Source organism: Paramisgurnus dabryanus, chromosome 4 (genome assembly GCF_030506205.2).
Source record: "Paramisgurnus dabryanus chromosome 4, PD_genome_1.1, whole genome shotgun sequence".
NCBI classification, from domain to species: Eukaryota; Metazoa; Chordata; class Actinopteri; order Cypriniformes; family Cobitidae; genus Paramisgurnus; species Paramisgurnus dabryanus.
Window position 1 is genome coordinate 7,160,897 of NC_133340.1, and position 20,161 is coordinate 7,181,057.

General features: G+C 38.4%; 1 protein-coding gene across 4 annotated transcripts in view; it reads right to left on the bottom strand.

Moving 5' to 3' along the window:
- Nucleotides 1-20,161, bottom strand: part of pibf1 (progesterone immunomodulatory binding factor 1) — a 136,840-nt gene that overhangs the window by 88,874 nt on the left and 27,805 nt on the right. For all 4 annotated transcript variants that reach the window (XR_010546784.2, XM_065295755.2, XM_065295757.2 and 1 more), the window contains exons 13-14: nt 15,152-15,242; nt 14,931-15,033 (exon numbers count right to left, since the gene is read on the bottom strand). Coding sequence is in view for 3 of the 4 variants with exons in the window: in XM_065295755.2 (XP_065151827.1) it covers nt 14,931-15,033; nt 15,152-15,242 (194 nt within the window). In the remaining variant the exon portion in view is untranslated. The remainder of the gene's footprint in view (nt 1-14,930; nt 15,034-15,151; nt 15,243-20,161) is intronic.

Genomic DNA, 20,161 nt, shown 5'->3' on the forward strand with positions numbered 1-20,161 from the left:
TTATTGCATTCAACACAAAAACATTTAAAGAGACAGTCTCTGCGTCGCCCGCAACAGCCAGGGGGACGCTTGACGAGACTTTCGTTCTCTTGGCGGCGGGCTCGCCGCTCGGCGTTCTCTCTCTCACACCACTCACGTCAGGAACGCGGCTTTGCTCCGGACTGCGGTCCCCCTGGACCCGGTTTCTTGCGACGCTTCCTGGTGGATTCGTGCCAGGGGCTCTTGTGACGCACCACCGGTTCAGGTCTCACTGTCGGGGGCGTCGCCGCGGGGGGTTGCGCTGCCGGCCGGCGTGGCGCAGACTCGGAGCGGTGTCTCGGCGGCGGCGGTCCCGCCGGCGCATGAGACATAGGTCGGCGAGGAAGAAAGTGACTCATGGCTTTAGAACTCTTCACCGCCTCCGAGAATCGCTCCGTGATGGTACCCACGGCGTCACCGAACAGGCCAGATGGGGAAACGGGAGCGTTAAGCAGCGTCTTCCTGTCGGCCTCCTTGAGATCTGTGAGATTTAACCACAGCTGGCGCTGCATCACCACCATGAAGCCCATGCTGCGTCCGATAGCCTGCGCCGACTTTTTGGTGGCTTTCAGCGCGAAGTCCGTTGCCGCCCTCAGATCCCTGAAGGTACTCAGGTCCGTGCTGCCCTCGTCCAGCGCCTTTAGAGCCCGCGCCTGGAAAATCTGGAGGACCGCCATGGTGTGTAGCGACGACAGAGCCTCCCCTGACGCGGCGTAGGCTTTATCAGCCAGGTGCGCCGTCATGCGGCACGCCTTAGAGGGTAGTGAAGCCTCACCACCCAAGGAGGAGGACGACGGGCAGAGATGGGCCGCCACGGCTTCCTCGACGGGGGGGATATGCAGGTATCCACGAGCCTCCGCCCCGTCCACTTTAGAAAACAGCTCAGACCCGCCGGCGCGAGCGCGGACGCCCTGGGGGGTCGCCCACGCTTTGGTGACCTCATCGTGCAGGTCTGGGAGGAAAGGGGCACTTTTCCTCGGAGCGGCGGCGCGGCGGCCCGAGTCAAAGTACCACGAATCGAGCTTGCTCCTTTGGGGTTCTTGCGGGGAACTCCACTCGATCTCTAAATCCTGCACGGCCTTAGAGAGAATGCGCACCAGCTCTTCGTGAAAGGAGGGGGGGTGGGCGTCAGCCTCCGACGCGGCAGGCGGAGATTGGTCCCAATCTCCGTCAGACGCCGTCAGTGACATCTCATCCTCCTCTGCGGGGACCCCAAAGGAGACAGACTCGGCAGCTCCCGGTTCAGGACGCAGGCTCTCGGCGACGAACTGAACCGGAGAGCGACGGGGAGGGGAAGCGCGGCGTTCCGGCACGCGCTCGCTCTCCGTCGGTGGCTGAGCCCCCACCAGCGGCACCTTGGCGGCAGTGGGAGGCTGCAGCGAGGAGCTTTCGAGAGCGATGTTGAGCCGAGTCCTGAGCACCCTCATTGTGAGCTCATCACAATGAGGGCACTCCGACCCAACCAACGCCGTCTCTGCGTGGAGAAGCCCCAGACATACTATACACAGTTTGTGCGAATCGGGCGGGTCGATAGGACCTCCGCACCGTGAGCACATTCGCGACATCTGGATCGCTAAGAGGGACGTCCGTCTTATCCGCGTACTCAACAGATGTCTTCGTTGCAGGGTAAAACTTGCTCGTGAAGGAGAAAATACTGAAGATATTCGCTCAGGACGGCTGCTATTATAGTGAGAAGGCCACGCCCTCTTTTGCCGTCTTGAGCGTCATTGGCCAGCGCGAGTTTCAACTGCACTGGCGTTGTGCAATAAGGCTTCAGGGTTATCGTGATTGAAGGATCAATCCCATAGCGTCAGCTAACTGACGCAATGTCGAGAGAACGTTCTCGACAGGGAACTCCAGGGTTGCACTGCAGTGTAAATGAACGTAGTCTGTAAACTAACAGCTGAATTTAATGTGACAGAGCATACCTTTTCAAAGTAAAAGGTGATTTTTATTCGGGTAAAAATAGAGTTTTGCTATGGAGGTTTTGCCCAAAATAGTAAACTTACTGCAACCAACTACTAAAAAGCAATATCAGACACTTTTTAACATGTATTCTAATAGAGAATGTCTGTTTTATATTCATGTTTGAGTATTGTTGTGTTTGAATATTGTTGTAATGTCGTTTATGTTTTGTTTCAATTTAATTAGCTTATTACAAAAGACATACTGTAATCTTAAACGCCATATTCACCTTATTTTTCACGACAACAAGGGCGGCGCAATTGCGCTCATTTTGTCAACGTACTTCCGGCTGCATATTATGAGCAGCTGAGGCAGTGGCTGAAGGCGACGCGTTAAACTTAAAAAGCTCACTCAACAATGTTTGTTTCTTACCCAATTTAACGGACGAGAAGCCGACTGAGGAACACCCTTATCCTAATGGTTTGACTTCGATGTTCCGGTAACTTTAAACCACGCCGGGTGTTGAAAAGGTGGTCAGTTTCAGGTAAGCTATCTTAGCTAAATGTGCTTGTGAAGTCCGTTCTACGAATACACTTAAGATCAGTAACGTTAGTTTATAAAATGCAACTATTTTGAATGATTTTAATAGCCCACCTATATTTTTATATTTACGATAGTACAACAAGATATTATAGTACATTACATTTTTACAGTAGCTTACGTGATTCCTACAAGTTACAGAGATTTCAGAAGCTAGGAGGTCAGTTCATTTCTCATTCAGATATTGATAATGACCTATTAAACGACATATTATTTAACACTGAAGTTAAAGGTTGTGTGTATAACGTTACTGTCTCTTTTTAATGCATCTCTCTCTCACACACTGTTCTGTTTAAGTTAGGTGCCATTATATATTAATTCTCATGATGCAAGTTTATTTTAAATACTAACATAAAAATGTTTTTGGTTATATTATTTTCACAGATGCATTGATGTTTTAGTGATGCATAGGACAACTGTAAGGATGATACAATCAACATGTTCCTAAACTGTGATGCAGAAACACAATGTGAGGATCAATCCGTCTCTGACCACAACTACACTTTGAAATCACAACTCAACCTGAAGCAACCTACATCTGATATGGGAAGACACTGGTGCAGTTTCCCGGACAAGGCTTATTCTGGTCCCAGGCTTAAATGCATATTTGAGCTACAATAATTTAAAAACACCTTGTACTGACATACCTCAACATATATGAGTGCCATTGTTTTGTCACAAGATGTGCACCAGTCTTGTTTTTTTGTAAGGTTTGTTTGTAAAAACTAAAATGTCCTAATATAAATAAGGCCTAGTCCTGGAAACCCTGTCCGAGAAACTGCTCCAATGTGTTAAGCTGGCACAAATGTACATAATTCTGCTGAGAAACAACCATCTTTGTGAGCTTTACACAGGGTTGATATTGCATCATGCATTACATTCAGTTGCCAAGCACTTTACCAGTACATACACCAACAGCTTCCAGATAAACACTTGGGATCAGCTCCTGATGACTCTGATAAAGCTGTGTCTTAATTTATTGCAGGGTGGTCTTGCTGAAAAGTTAGCTGATTATTAGTACATAGTTATTTTTAAAAACCTTTACAATGTGACCTGATGTTACCTGTTGTAAAGTTACATTAAACCTTCATATGTGATCAGATGTCCTGCAGTGATATTAAACCTTTACAATGTGATCAGATGTGACCTGCCATGCAGTTATATTAAACCTTTACAATATGATCAGATGTTACCTGCCATGCAGTTTCTTTACAATGTGATCAGATGTTGTGCAGTTAAATAAAACATTTACAGTGTGATCAGATGTCATGCAGTTATAGTATACATTTACAATGTGATCAGCTGTTACCTGTCATGCAGTATTATTAAACCTTTACTATGTGATCAGATGTTACCTGTAAGGAATTTCTTAAACCATATGTGAGCTTTGTATATTCCACTTAAAAGGATTTAAGTCTCCTGATTTGAAGGAATAAGTGTTGGCAAGTTTGCAAATGAATTCTATCATGGTACATTACCACATAAAAACGAAATGGTGAGTAATTTACTGGACTGGCTAATGTGCACATTTGCTTTAAAAAAGACAAAATCACTGTGTAAATATTGGTAGGCATAAGTACTTTAATAATTTTCAATGCCATCAACTCCTGACAGGACGAGGTAATTAAATATGTCCCATAGGTTACTTGCCGCGGTTGCTTCATATCTTCTAAACACGTGAAGATTGATGGGACATTATAAGACTATCCGAGCGTCCTATTAAGTTTTAACCCTGCTCCTAATTTAAATCATTTACAGCAGTAGCGATATTTGTCGTTTCGCTAAAGTTATAGTGTACTACAAACAATCTTCTAACCACCAAACTAGCTACCGAATACACTGTGCCATATAAGCAGCGGAAGTCGGTTGACAAAATGCGGAAGAGTGAAGAATTAAAAAGGGGCGTGGCAGAATAAGGTGAATAGGGCGTTGTAATGTATTGAAGACAAGTATAACGTGAGAAATGGAGTGGGTCAGACATAATTTTTGAGTTTAATTTAAGTTTTGTTTGCTTCTTTAAACTGAATTTCGTTTCATATCATTTGTCTCTTAATTTTAATCTATGTTTTTTTAAGTTTTATGAATATAAATAAAAAAGAACATTAAAGAAACCCTGTCATCTCATTGATCCGTTGCAAATACAAACCACTGCAATATGCTACCGAATGCCAGAACATGCGGTATTATCGTTTGCCATAATATAGTTGTTGTTGTTTTAAAGATGTGCACATCATAATTATCAAGTAGGCCTATATCACTTGCTTTTCAAAAAACCAGCCTTCAGTGCACCAAAAAATTTTTTGCATGTGCTTTCAGAACATGATGTACCATCACATTTGTGCTTATGACTTAAAAATCAACGTCCTATAAATTATTTATACTTTTTTGCGATTTCTGTGCTGCTAGCGGAGGACGTGCGCACACTTTTAAAAATCAACGTCATATTAATTTTTAATACTTTATCCGGCCACCCTTTTTGGCATGAGCAGAGACACACACACACACACACACACACACACACACACACACACACGCACGCACGCACACAGAGAACAGCGACAGGTACAGGGAAGGAAAGTTATTTGGTGTTTCTCTGACGAATACAGCTCGTAAGAAAATTTTTCAAATGGACTATAAGATCACCAATATGCAGAGGTGGAAGTAACGAATTACAACTACTCACGTTACTGTAATTAAGTAGTTTTTTCGTGTACTTGTACTTTTATGAGTAAATTTTTAAGTCTATAATTTTCCTTGTACTTAAGTACAAATTAAGGTAAGTAATGTACTTCGCTACTTTGAAAATCACATTCGTTACTAAGTACTTGTAGAATATGAATTAAATTAATATTCAAATCTTTGACAGCATATGGATATCCAATAGAAATAATTGATCGTGGGCGGGCCCAGGGCCGGATTAACCATACGGGCAACTGGGCAATTGCCCAGGGGCCCAAGACCTCCAAAGGGCCCAGGGCAGCAAGGGCATGAGCAAAATACTGTATCTGGTAATATCCCGCTGGCCGCTTTATATTAAACAAACTGTCAACACGGGCTTTGCGCTCAATGCGCTGCAAAGAGAGACGCTGCGCTGCCTAGTGAGTTGAGAGCGGTTGAGTCTCATGCGGACTGACCAATGAAGAGAGGGCCTCAGGTTAAGACCCTCTCCTCATTGGTCAGTCCGCATGAGGTGGGTCAAAGGTTCGCCGAGCATTACGTGACGCAAGGCGTTGGTACAACAGAAAAAAACTAGACACGGAGAAGCTAAGTGGGAGCGCGAAGCGGAAATTAAAAAAGGAAAATGACATCAGAAACGCAGAAAATGTAAAGTATAAACAGTGGTGTAGTCTACGTGATACGCAGGTATCTGCGCGATCCGATCGGCGTATGAAATCAAATAACTATAGCGGCGCGAAAGTGACTGGGGAGCAGAGAACCCACAGGCGAGTGACAGCTAAGTAGCGCGAGAGCGATTCAGTTATCACAGGGAGAAATCTGCTTTGAATCACTCTCGCGGTACTTTGACATCACCAAGAGGTCTGCTTAGCGCCAAATGAAGTCGAGCATGCAGACAGTGTAGCTGCTCACATGACACTGTAAACAAACAGACACAGACCATGTGGAGAAATGAACGAGAAGTGCACAACATAAAATCCGGAGAGTACAACGCACATGTGAGTAAACAACATTTAAATCATCAATCCATTATCTGGAGGTAAGGCTCCAATAAAATAAAATAAACCTGTGTGTATGTCCTGATGTTTTTTAGCTGCCTTCCAGCATGTTTGTGCTTCACAGTGTTAAACTTCCTTTCCCTGTGTTCATTTATATATCTATGTTCAAGATGTAGCCTATATGATCTTAAACATCTGTGAGAAAATTCATGTCTGCGTTGATGTTCAGTTCAGACTTGCAAATTAAAGATCATTTTCTTCACTTTGGTTTGGGTGTCTAATATTAGGCTATATGATGGTTTTGTAATAATAATTAAGTAAAAGCCTATTTTCATTTTTAGACAATGCTTGTATATGCAAAAAATAAGCTTTTTATATCAATGACTATGCAAATTAGAGTTTATCCATGGTCATCTTAAATGTGTATTAATTAAAAAGTTCTGTTAAGTGAGCTTCCGTCAACGACGAGGACAACTCAGCTAAGTTAGCCAGGACTTTTCTACACCGCCAGCTTACGTTTATAGCCCGGAGATTATACAAATGCTGATGTGTTTAGTTTTCATAGCATCATATGTGAGTGAATGTCTTTGATAGAGGACATAGTAGTGCATTTAAATATTTGTAAATCAAAATACACCCGATGACAATTAGAATTTGAAGTATTGAGTACATGTACTGTATAATACAGTAATATATTCTGTATATGACCTTATTATGGTGATCCTGGGGTCGTGATGATGGGGCCCTTGAATATTGTTGCCCAGGGTATAACAAAGTGTTAATCTGGCCCTGGGCGGGCCAATAAAAACCCTTGTATTTGGACCGAAAAAAAGCCTGGTCTCTGGAGAGCTATTCAATCGATCCTCGCGCGTCCTTCACTGTGACGTTATGGACGCTGAATTAATTTAAAATTCCAAAGAAATACCGGATGATGAGTGCCCATGTCCGCACCTGGGAGTTGTTCACAAACAGGAAAGGAGGCAGCGTGCAAATGTAATGCCAACTTTGTTTGCCATCTGCAGTGATTTCGGCTTACAATACTTCAGCCTCTAATCTCAAAAAGCACATTATAGTAAGAAGACTTATATCCATATTTATGTGATCGTTTTCGTTTTTAATGTTGGGTAGACCTCACGATAATGTGACTGAAAACATCACTTGAAACATGAGCTTCAGTTACCAGGTTACGAGCACATATACCGTAAAAAAAAGGTTTAGCATTGTAAAATGGCGCTAAAAGTTGAATTTCATGTCATTGTTAACATTGTATTATTCATGTTGAATCAGTGTTTTAAGCTTATAATAATAAAAACAGTCTAATAAGGACTCTTTTATCAAATTCGTCTGTTGCAGCGTCCCACTGGTGTAGCAGTGTAACTGCACTGACAGCCTGTCTAAATTACACATATGTCAGTGCTAAATGCTGATAACTTTTGAAATATTAGTAGGGTACTTTTTCAAAGCTTTCTTGTCCAATAATATTTTTTAACTCTTTTCCCCGCCATTGACGAGTTATCTTGTCAATTAAGAAAAAAACATTTGCATAAAAAACGTGTTTCTTAAGAATTTATGTTAATGTGCAATACCGCGATTGTCCACTAGATAGCGGACTTGCCCAATTTATGGATAAACTGAAGCCAAAACGTTTTTACTAATTTTATGTTTGATATTCGTTCTGAATCTGATCTCTAACTAAATTCCTTCACAAAAATGCAATTGTTTCAGCTTTTTGCTAAAAAAAAAGGAAAGTGTATTTGTAAAGAAAAATACCAATATTTAAGAGTTTATAAGCAGGGGAAAAATAGGATGAAGCGGTTTTTCACTTTTTTTATTGTTTGTTTGAAATGAGAGGGTCTGTTCTTTCATTTGATATATTTGTATGTTTATATATGTTTAGAAGAAAATTTTCCTGGAAGGCATTTTGTAAAACTTTTGTGAAAATCATAAAAAATGCTGGCGGCCAACTTTTCGAAAAAATGGCTGGCGGGGAATGAGTTAATGTAAAAAATCTGTTTTTAAATAAAATAACCCAACAAGCTTATTTATGTTGCACCATAATTCATTAATAATAATAACATTAGACCATTTTTATAACTTGATAAAAATTATATGAAGAAACAATAATAATAATAATAATAATAGCTGCTGTTAAAATCATTTAACATTCTTTAAACAGACAAAATTCCTGTACTATGTGTTTATTCGTATAAAACACAAATTGCCTGTTTTTAATCCATTCATATTTCTGATTTCATTCAATTGATTTAATGTTTATTCAATAAATATCACCGGCTAAAAAGTAATTTGTACTTGAGTAGTTTTTAAGAGGGGTACTCTATACTTTTACTTAAGTAAATTTTTAACACCAGTACTTTTACTTGTAATTGAGTATTATTTTAGCAACTACTTGTACTTGTACTTGAGTACAAATTTTCAGTACTCTTTCCACCTGTGCCAATATGTGATATGAACTCTGAACAATGAACTATCACAAACATGATGGCTGAAATGGTTGAAGAGGAACTCGCTACATTAAAGCAACCCCAAAGAGTTTTTTTACCTTAAAATAACGTTTCCAAAAAGTTTCAGTGGTTCATCCACTCAAAACAGGGTGAATGGCACTTTCACATTCGCTTTGCAGCCCTCTATTGGCCAAAACCGCACTAAAGAAGTTTCCAACCGTCGGGTAGTGGTCCTGTAGTTCGACTGAAAACTACAAAAACTTGCTTTACGGCAGACCTACAATCCAATCAGAGCAGGGCCAGCGTCAAGAGGGGCATTCGCGGGCAGTGCCCCCCCGAACAGGTTGTTGTGCCCCCCTACAAAGTTTTTTATTACTTTAATATATATCAAGAATAATTAAAATAAATTAAACATTGAATGTTTCATGACTTGTAATGTAATCAAATGAGGAAAATATAGTTGATATATGTTTTCTTTAATTTAAATAGACCAGTTTCTCTGATTGGATGTATTGCCGCGTCTCACCCGTCTTACATCTTTAGCATATTTGTGACTTGATACTAGCAACGTGTTTTTTTGCGGCATTTTATGGATAGTGTAAAATATGGATATTAGAACATTTAGAACGAACCAGCACCGCCTGCTTCATCTTCATGCAAACACAGACTGGCTCAAACTCAGAGATTAGAGGTTGAGGTGGAACTTACAAATCTACAGGACACTGTTTTAAGGAAGTTTAATGTTCTTACACGCCGTCTTCAGTTATTTCAAAGGTAAGTTAGCGTTGTTTTAAATTACGTAAGCTTAAATGTGAAGTGTGGCTATAGACCGTTAACAGCATTACGACGTGATAATGGTAAAGCGGCTTTTTTAAAGCTAGGACGCGGTGTGCGCTGCGCTATGAAACCCATTCATTTCAATGGCTTGCGCCGGGCGAGGGTGGTTTGTTGTTGAGTCGAGTAAAGCGCGAGCGCAGCGGAGCTCAGCTTGCGCTCACGCCGCGGTCGAAGTTCAATAGTTTTGCGCATAGTTTGTGGTCTTTTGCACTTTATACGGGAAATGAGCTGACAGTCTGTACCAGTTGTATGAGTGTGTGCTTGCTGTATTTGTTGTTTTAATGTCTTGTTTTTGCAAGTTATTGTTGCTATTGCGTGCCCCCCGTCGGAAGCCGAGTGCCCCCCTGTTAGTTATGGTCTGGCGCCGGCTCTGAATCAGAGCCAGCTATGCTGCAGTATTTACGACAGTGCTAATGAACAATTACGCCTCTAACCTGTAGGGGGAGCAAAGAGCAATAACTCTTTAGTGTTGCTTTAAAGCAATAAGCAATTATGTAGGCTAAAACTATGCATTACCTTCTATTATAATATTATTTTTGATTCAAGTACATTTAGTACTGTTTACTTTAATGCTTCCATTTTAAATCATAAAGAACTTTCTGTTTGGTTTATAACATCAACATTAAACTATTAATCATATAAATATGTTGTAGGAGGGAGCTAGAACAACATAAAACTTTCAAAAAATATTAAAGGACCCAAAATATCGTTATGTTATCTTATCATAATCTGCAAAATTATACATATATGACTTTTTTCCAATACTGCACTCTAAGCTATTATTCGAGTAATATGTTATTTTACACTTTTATGCGCATGCCCAGTGTGTGTGAATGGTCATGTTTTGTGTGTTTATGGTCCTGTATAGTGTGGATGAAGATATTTTTGAAATGCCAGTATAGACAAGGATCGTTTTCATTTTAAAGTGCCTTTTTAGAACATTTTAACATGCAAATGCTCTAATGTTAACAGGGCCTTAATCCTCTCAGCACTTTCAGAAACACCAAATATCTTCAGGCCATTTAGAAATAACGGCTTGTTGGCAAAATCAGTTTATTTAGATGAAAACATATCAAACGCATTTAGGTTTTGCATCTGAGCTCTTTAATTATACAGTAAACCTAAAATTTTTTATAAATACGTTTGTCTGTATATGCCTAGTTACAGATCTGACGTGTTGCATCGAGATCCTATATGGACACCCTTTTAAATCCTTCCACAAAGTCTCAACTGCATTAATATCTAGACACTGACAGGCCACTGCAGGACATATATGGCGCTTTCCATTGCATAGTACCCAATGGGTCAGGTCGTGTCAGCTCACCTTACTTTGTTGCAAAAATGCTGTGCATACATGTGGAGGTGCGCGTCATGAATGTGCCGCCACAAACTGCAAGGAAAACACTGGTATGGTGTTCCTGATTCTCAGCCTGTGGATGTTTTTTACAGCTAAAAGGGAGTTTGGAAACTTACAACAAAACACAAATGACAACAGGTTTGCTCGAGAGCGCAAGAACAAAGGTAAATTTAATCTTGTGTAAGGAATGACTCTGGTAGTGACAATTCTCGAAGAACCAATAAGTGAACAATAGTGTTTTTGCGTCACGTTTTAGTATCAGCTCAGCTCGCTTGGAACTCTAACTGAAGTGGTACTAAAAAAAGTATTGAGTACTACGTACTGTACTCAGTGGAAAAGCCCCCAAAAGTAAACTGACAGTACCTCCGACACTTTGATAAGCTGTAGCCAAGATTTTACTTGATGTTTTAAAAGAGTAGCTTCCCTTTGCCCACTCGATCATAAAGCTATTACTGGTAAAGTAGCCAAGAAACAGTTGCTACAATACAGTCTCTCTGATGTCTTTTATAGTCATTCGATTTTTGAGATCAGCCTTCTACAATTTCTTATTTCGGGATTTAACTATACAATAAATATCCAATGACCTCTTGTATCCATTCCCTGTAGTCAGTGGAAGCAGGCAGTCATGAATTTAGGTATGTCATTATAAAGGGGGTGAATACTTAAAAAAATCAATGATTTTGAACCGGACAAACTGGTTCTCTGTGTATAACTGCTATAAAACAACAAAATATGAACCAGGGGGTGAAAACTTTTTAAAGGCACGTAAAGTGAAAACCTGGTCATTTTGTTTAGACATATTCAGGAGAATAATATATCAGAAGTTTGCCAGTGGAAAGAATAGATTGATACTGATACTGGTTGATATCTGGAAACTACTGCACTCTATTTTCCTGGCTTGTGTAAGTAATGCTGCACTGTCTTTAAATTTATTTTTGTGTGTGATTCTCCTTGCTATTCACAGTGACATACATAAAGTAATAATTTAAAATGTCAACAAGAACATTTGAGTGTAAACATTTTACGAATTGTTTACTCAGCAGCTGACTATGAATGTCCTTAGCATATCACAATGGTATTGTATAGAGGTAAAACCATACTAATAAATCAAAGTGGTTCGAAATCAATATTTAACTGTAAACTGTGCCAGCTGAAATGTAAACATTGTGCTATGTCCCATTGTTAAATGGTTCAAAAGTTAAAAAAAAACGCTATGGGAGATTTTGTAAAGCTAAGACGATTAATTGTGGTTTCGTTTGGACCCTGAGCTTACAATAAAGACATAAGCAAATAGAACAAATCTTATGGAAAAGTGAAAACTGATAGCACTTCAGTGTGTACCAATGCTATGTTCACTTTAAAAAACTCATCTTCTGACTGGAAAGTACTAGCTTTAGATTTTGTGGTAACACTTTTGTAAAGGTAACACCTATTCACTATTCGTATTAACTAGAAATTTGCCTCAATAAACTCCTAATTTACTGCATATTATAATATTTTAGTAGTTGTTGTAGAGTTTGAGTGTAAGTTTGGAATAGGATTAAGGGGATGTAGAATATTGTCATGCAGAATGAGCCATTAGCATGTGCTTTATAAGTAGGCTACTAATTAACAGCTTATATGCTAGCAATATGCAAGCTAATAGGCAACTGGTTTAAAGTAAGAACTGGTCCACATACTAAAGTGTTACCAATTTTGCTTTAATTTGTTGCTGTTGCATTTACAGATAGGTGTGTTTAGTCAGTTCTTTAAATGGATAAGATCAACTTCTTCGGCCAGGTTTACAGAACACAAGATAAAATGTTGCTTACCAGGGGCCCGTTCTTCGTACGTCGCTAACTCAGTTAGCTGGATTCGATTGTTGATGATTTGGCATGATCTTGGATTATTTGGTTCTTCGAAGCTCATTCTAAACTTGCTGTCATAGCAACAGGTCCGTAAGCTCAAACCTGCTCGGGAGCAGGCTTATTTCATGTAAACACGATTAGTTTGTACCTTTTTAAGCGGATGTGATACGGAAAGTCTGACGCAGTCGCGTATTCTTTATTATACGAGCGCAATCTGCGTAAGATGCATGATTAATATAAAGAGCTTTTCAAATTCAACACGTAATAAAAAAAGAATATATTAATTAAATCTTTTAGCGATGTTATTTAAAAAATATATAATATAACAAATATATTTTTTCTGTCCTTTTGCGACTTGTTTTTGTGTAACAGGTGTTTGATTATTATTCTTAAACGAATAACATGCTGATAACATTCATTTTAAATTTGTTTGAATTTTCCTTAATAAAAACAGCAATCAATCATACCCAGCACTAATAGATTTTATGTACAATAAAGAATATTACTCAGTGTGAAATAATTTTCATTTGAATAAACTAATCTCCTATTTTAGTTGTGTCTTTAGATTGTCAAGTAGCTGTCATGCATGAAAGGGTTTTCGTTTAGTAATTTCTATCTGTTCTATCTTTAAAACGTTGTCTACAAATATGTTACCCTGTCCCTGTTCTGTGACAAAAATGACCAAAATAACCAGATAAGTTTTTTGCACATATTTTCACATATCTTTATCTTCTTTACTACACTTTTCTGTGCAGACTCAGCAGATGCAGGACTTTCAGTTAACGTGGAATACTGCTAATATAGTCAGAAATCAGTTAAGAATAATGCAGTTGAAGTAAACTTATTTAACCACTTGCATATAGTTTCTCTAAAGGACTACCATCTGAGAGGATTTCTTTACTGTCATGTGCACATTATAAAATTTTGATGTAGAATAACATTACCATTCCCTTACTGCACATCATACTTTATTTACCACATTATTGGAAACTGCTAAAAGTGTTGGTGTATTATCTACAACTGCACAAAAGAGAGGAAAACACTATCTTATAATACACTACAATTAAAATTTTATTTATCAGGAATTAAATTGTTGCATTGGCTGTCGGTTTAAGAAAGAGCAACTGCTCCAGAGATTATCTGTACAATCAGCCAGTTTAGAGACATCACTCCTGCCAGCACATCACATGAAGATGGAGGGCCACCACCTGTGTTTTTTTATTCTGCTTTTTAAGTTGCTGTTACAAACAGACAAAATAGCATTTAACTGTTTTTAAAAGAGACTTAAAGTACTTTAGGAGCATCAAATTTTAATTACAATCATTAATTTCAATCTTTGACAAGCATAGTAAAGATATAAAGATTAAATTTTTACAGAAAATTTTGAATTATTTATGGTGATTTATGTACTAAAGTAGCTTTAACTGGGTTTTTAAATTCAGTCACATAAAACGTTCACAACCTTCCATCAATAGCTCTCAGACTGCAGGGGTTAAAAATGGGCGTGTTCTTGGCCATTGTAACAACTGGCCAATCACAGCGTGGCTGATCAGTGTTTCTACTATCGATATGTATTGACTTTTCTTGCAGTGCACGAACGCGCAGTGATCTCAGATAATTCAATCCTGCCATAATAATCATCAACAGCAGTGGTGTTCAAAGAACCAAATAAGCGAGATTATAATTAGCCAGATCTAAACTTCTCGGATGTCTCATTTGATCTCGGATGTATTAAGCGACGTACGAAGAACGGGCCCCAGGTCTGCCATACTGTAACTCAGATCAATGATCAGTGAAAATCTTGTTTAAAAGTGCCAACCTTATTAAAAACACTTCAAACATGTGTTCGAACCAACCAACAGGGTCTTACAAGTATAAGAGGACACTTCTAATGTTACTCCCTTTAATGAAGAAAATAACATGCTCTTGCCCACCCGCAGGGCATATTTTAAAAATACAAAAAAACTGCTGTCAAAATCCTATTATACTCTGAGATCAGTATCGTTTCCGGAGCTATTTTTACAATATGTATGTCAAAGACATGATCTGAAGTACAAATTCTGTAGGTTTGTGGTCAACAAAACATGGCCAGAGGCCATCATTTTATGAAATCACATATGTACATGCTTTTTAAGTGCTCAGATAAATTTCCTCTGCAACTACATATGTCTATATGTGTATGATACACAGTACATGTATGCATTCTTGTGTGAAGAGGGAAATGCAGCACCTCTTTAGAGATCTGACTGCTGTGACCTGTCTTCCGCTCCAGGTCTCTCCTGAGCAGTGTGTTCTGTCTCTCCAGCTGCAAAACCCTGCGTGCCAAGTCAATGCTACACACATGCACGTTCAGAAACCTATGATTAGAGTCTCGCAGACATAAAAACATCACTGACAAATGCAACAATCAGCTTCTGGTTTTCAAATACACGTGAGAGCTTCAGACTTTACCTTTGCTTTAGTCTTCTTTTAGCAGTTGTAGGAATGTTTGCTCCATAACCGTATGAAAACAGAACCCGCTCTGCCTCATTTTCATTCTCCACTAAAGAAAAGTGAGAATATGGTTAGATAAAAGCATATCTAGACCACCCAGGTAGCATGGAACACCACTGTAATAAAGACTTTCTTTATAGGGTTGCAAAGTCTATCAGTATCCCAGTATTACGTGCAAATATTTACAGTAGAAAAATATTCTTACATTGCAAATTTTTTTACCTGATCTGGGAGACAACATGGTTATTCAGTACTGTTTGACAGTTTGATTAGTGTGATGTTAGGTGAAAAAGTGAATGTGTTGACATGTGAGATTCACTACACATGTTTAAACAAGTTCATCAAAATTCACATGCTGATCAAATGTATAACATCCACTAAAAGTGTAAGTCTTGATAAACATGTCTGTCAAATGCATGAATGTAACTGTGAAATCGGTCATTAATCTATTCCATGTGAGATTGTTGACAACAATAAAGTCTTTTACATTGTATGGTCAAATGTGATATCCGTTAAGGCTATTATTACTGTTCAAACACTAATATGACAATCATTACACTTTTTGTAATAAGTTGGAAAATTTTTAAATTGTAACTATTGAAGATTTGCATTAAATAGAGTCATTTTATTTTTAGTTTGTCCATTTGGATGTTGTTTGACAAATACAAGGGTCATTCTACAAAAAAGGTGGAAATGCTTGTCCCTTGCTTTTGCAGACCCCTTAATCATTTAATTTGACCCAATAATCCCATAATGATATATATTTAATAAATATAGACTGTCCTTAAAATGATGAGAGAGTTTATTTATTTAATTTTCTTTTTTTCCTTTTTTAAACTTTTTTTTTTAAATGTCTGGTCCTGAAAATTGCCCTGTCCCTTTGATCATACATGGAAGTTGAACTGTGAACTTATTATTTAAAACCATGTTTTTTATAAAACCAATCTAATTTACATGTACCTTTTACCCTGTATGAATTTACTACAACACTGAAATGGTAAAAATACACTATTAATATGAATAATATCAAATAAATATTTGTCCCCCAAATTTTTGTCATTGATGCTACCCTACCCAAAGCACTTTTATTTTGAAACAATGCATCAGCTCTTTGAAGTTTTTCATGGGTCAAGAGGTCAGTGAAAGAAGTGCAGTGGATGGAGGCAAAAGCTTTTTGAGAAGTCTTACCTTATTTGTCTAAAATATCATGATATAGCTAAGAATTTTGAGATAAGATTTTTTGGATGTCATTAGTGTTACTCTTTTTTTATAGCTGGGAGTGTTAAGTTCTTTACATAAAAATACATTATACTGAATAAGTATGTAATTGTTACATCTCTGATTAAATAGCACAGGGCTAATGGCAGCCATTTTGTAAAAATATTAATTGTTTTCTGTAAATTGTCATTGGTGTTACCATCATTGGTGTTACCGTCATTAGTGTTACTTCTCTAATGAGTACTTCCTAAGCACTATTACTTTAACTGACCAACATAAAAGCATAAAAACAAAACAAGATGGAAGATTTTATGAAAGTTTATAAGTTTTATCATATTCATTATCTATTATTATATTCTAATTTTGTCATTGGTGTTACATTGTGTCATTGATGTTAAAGGGGACATTCCATGAAAATCAGACTTTTCCATGTTTAAGTGCTATAATCGGGTCCCCAGTGCTTCTACCAACCCAGAAAACATGAAAAATAGCAACCCTTTAACTGCGCTATCCAACCATGAACGGCCTCACGAGTGCGATAGACAGAGAGAAAGAATGACTGACAGCACGACGTGTTTGAATTCCCTCAAACACAAACAGGAGCCTACAATCTTATAAGTTGTAAGTTTTAATAATCTTTCTAAAGATTGAATTAACGTTCTAAAGGATTAACCTTACCTTAGTGCAAGAGAGAGAGCGAGTGAGTAAAAGAGAGCGAGTGAGTAAAAGAGAGCGAGTGAGCGAACGAGAGAGAGAGAGAGCAATCCGACGGTTCGCTTTCAAGTATGTTGTTTAATATGTTTCTCTGAAGTTTATATGAATAAACACGAGGATTAATGCACTGCACGAGACAGAGTGAGAGAACAACGTGTTTTCACTATCATACACAATAAGCATAAATAATGTTGTTAAATGTTTCTCTGAAGTTTCAAATGGATACGAGGAGTTACAAGATAGAGAGTGAGAGACTGACAGAAACGCGAATGTGTTCAATAATATGTGTACACAATAAACTTAAACATGTCATTTGATCTGTTTCTCTAAAGTTTAAGTATTAAACGTGTTGTTTTATTACAGATCATTTAAATGTGCTCGTGTGGTTTGGTCAAAAAGTAAACTTCTGAGTGCTTTTGGAAGTGGATTTTATTGTAACATGCTGAAAATCATTGTGCCTGTTTAAAACACTGGCAGCATGAGACCTTAAAGTGTTTATTTTTATTCCACAATGTTCCCCATCTGCTGATAAACATGTATTTAGTATGCATAAAAACAGATGATTGACTTTTAAACTTCAAATATATAATGCTGAACATCTCTTAATAACTTCTTTCGTGAGAGAATGCAATGCCTTGTCTACAGCGCGAGCGCTTGAGACTCCGCCCACCGGAGCAGCTCATTTGGATTTAAAGGGATACACACAAAAACGGTGCATTTTTGCTCAGACCCATAAAGTGCCTTTTTTTTTGTGGCCATTTTTGCCTTTTATTGATAGACAGTAGATTTGAGAGACGACATGAAAGTAGAGGGTGGAGAGAGGGGTATGGGATCGGCAAAGGACCTCGAGCCGGGATTCGAACTCGGGTCGCCGGAAGTGCGTTTGCACCATATGTCGGAGCACTGCCCACTACACCATCGGCTCCGACATAAAGTGCCTATTTTAACATGCCACAATAAATTACCTATATGGTATTTTGAGCTAAAACTTCACATATGTACTCTGGGGACATCAAAGATTTATTTAATACAGTGGTCACCAATCCTGCTCCTGGAGGGCCGGTGTCTCTGCAGAGTTTAGCTCCCACCCTAATCAAACAGACCTGATGCAGCTAATTAAGGTGATTCAGGTGTGTTTGATTAGGGTTGGAGCTAAACTGTGCAGAGACACCGGCCCTCCAAGACCAGGATTGGTGACCCCTGATTTAATATCTTAAAAACGTCTTGTGGAATGTCCCGTTTAAACCAAGTTTTGGTGTTATGAATGTATTTTCTTGTACTTTCTAGTAATATTTTGTTGTTGATATGGGATGCAAGACATTGTTGATATTTCAGTCTTTGCATCAAAGCCTTTTTGGTTGAATATTTTTGTTTTTGTTGGTTTTAAAGAAAAAAGTCAAACTGAGAATCAAATGATTTCATACAATGCTGGGTAAAGATGAAGAATTTAATTAAACAAATATTAATAATCAATTATTTTTCTTGCTGTTATCATTCCTCTACTCAACCTTTAACTAAATACACAAGCTGTAATGAGAAAAATATTTAGTATCAACATTAATATTGTTTAAATCACAGGTAACACCAATGACAAATAAATGACTCATGGATTCTTTATTGAAATGTATTAAAAAGTGAAAAATAGATTAAGCTCCCCGTTTTGCGGATTCATAGATTTTTATTAAGTTAATTAATGCTATTAAAGAAGATTGTGGTATGTTGAAAGAAGTTCATTTAAGCAAATTTCCATCACCCGAATTCCACCTTTTCTGTAGAATGACCCACAAAATGTCTGTTAGCACTGTTTACAAATTTACCTGTCTTCTTAGTCTTTATAACACATACAGTATTGTGCAAAGGTCTTAGGCCAGCCTCACACTACAGGTTTTTTAAAATCCTGCCCGATGAATAAATCTGATTGCAGCACACACTTAAGGAGAATATTGACAGATTTTCATTCCTTAAAGCTCCACTGTGTACTTTTTTGAGTTAATTCTTAGCAAAAACCCATGTTTTCTTTCAAAAGTATTTGCGCATTCATGTGTAATTACTTCCACCCCACTAATCAAAGTATTCTCGTGTGTAGAATCTGCTATTTAAAATGCATACCGTCGAATCGCTCTCTGGCTGAATCCATGTTGTTCCTCCATCTTTGAAATACATTCGCCGACGAGAGACATTCCTGAAATTCAAGCTCCGCCTTTCGCGCTTTCAGACTACACTCACGCTGGCCGCTAGCTGAAGCCTCCGGAGGTTGCATGTGTAGGCGGTATACGTCATCAAGACAGTCTTATTTCAGAATAGTAACAATTATAAAGCTGACAATTATTCTTAGTTAATTGTAAATTGATGTAATATGCTTATGACTTGCGAATGTAATGCTCAGTTAATTTAAATAAACCAGGCTTGATGACGTATCCAGCCTGCGACCTGCGTAGCTGAATCCTTCGGATTTTACAACAGCCGCACACGTGATGAACCTGCGATCTAATGCTTTGATTTGAAAGCCTGTTGAAGACATATTCTCGAGGACATTAAAACAAGTCGCCAAGGAAGCGAAACGGGGATTTTAAACGACAACGCGACAGGAAAAACATCAAGACCAAAGTCAATATTGGAGTTAGTTTTCCAAGATGGGGCTCAAGGGACACTGAAGTTGCACTTTATATCTTCTCCACAGGTAATTCAGCATATTCGTTTACATCTATACAGTACATGTCGTAAACTTGGAAGTTTTATAGTTCCTTGGCTAACTTAAGCATGATTATGCATAACACTTGTTAGTGTAAACATGCATGTGGTTTAATGTGTTCGAACAGCCACACGCCGTCTCTCCGACCATTTATGTAATCTGATGTACTGAGATAAATGTTTTTCATCTTTTCTGACCTCTAGCACAAACACACAGTGACAGCCCTATTTTTAGCCTTTCATTGATAAAAGCGTCTGATCTGCGCGTCTTTCGTTTCATTTTACAAGCGTGTGAAAGTTGCGCGATCTTTTTCCACCAATATGAAAGAAAGCTCTTACATATAC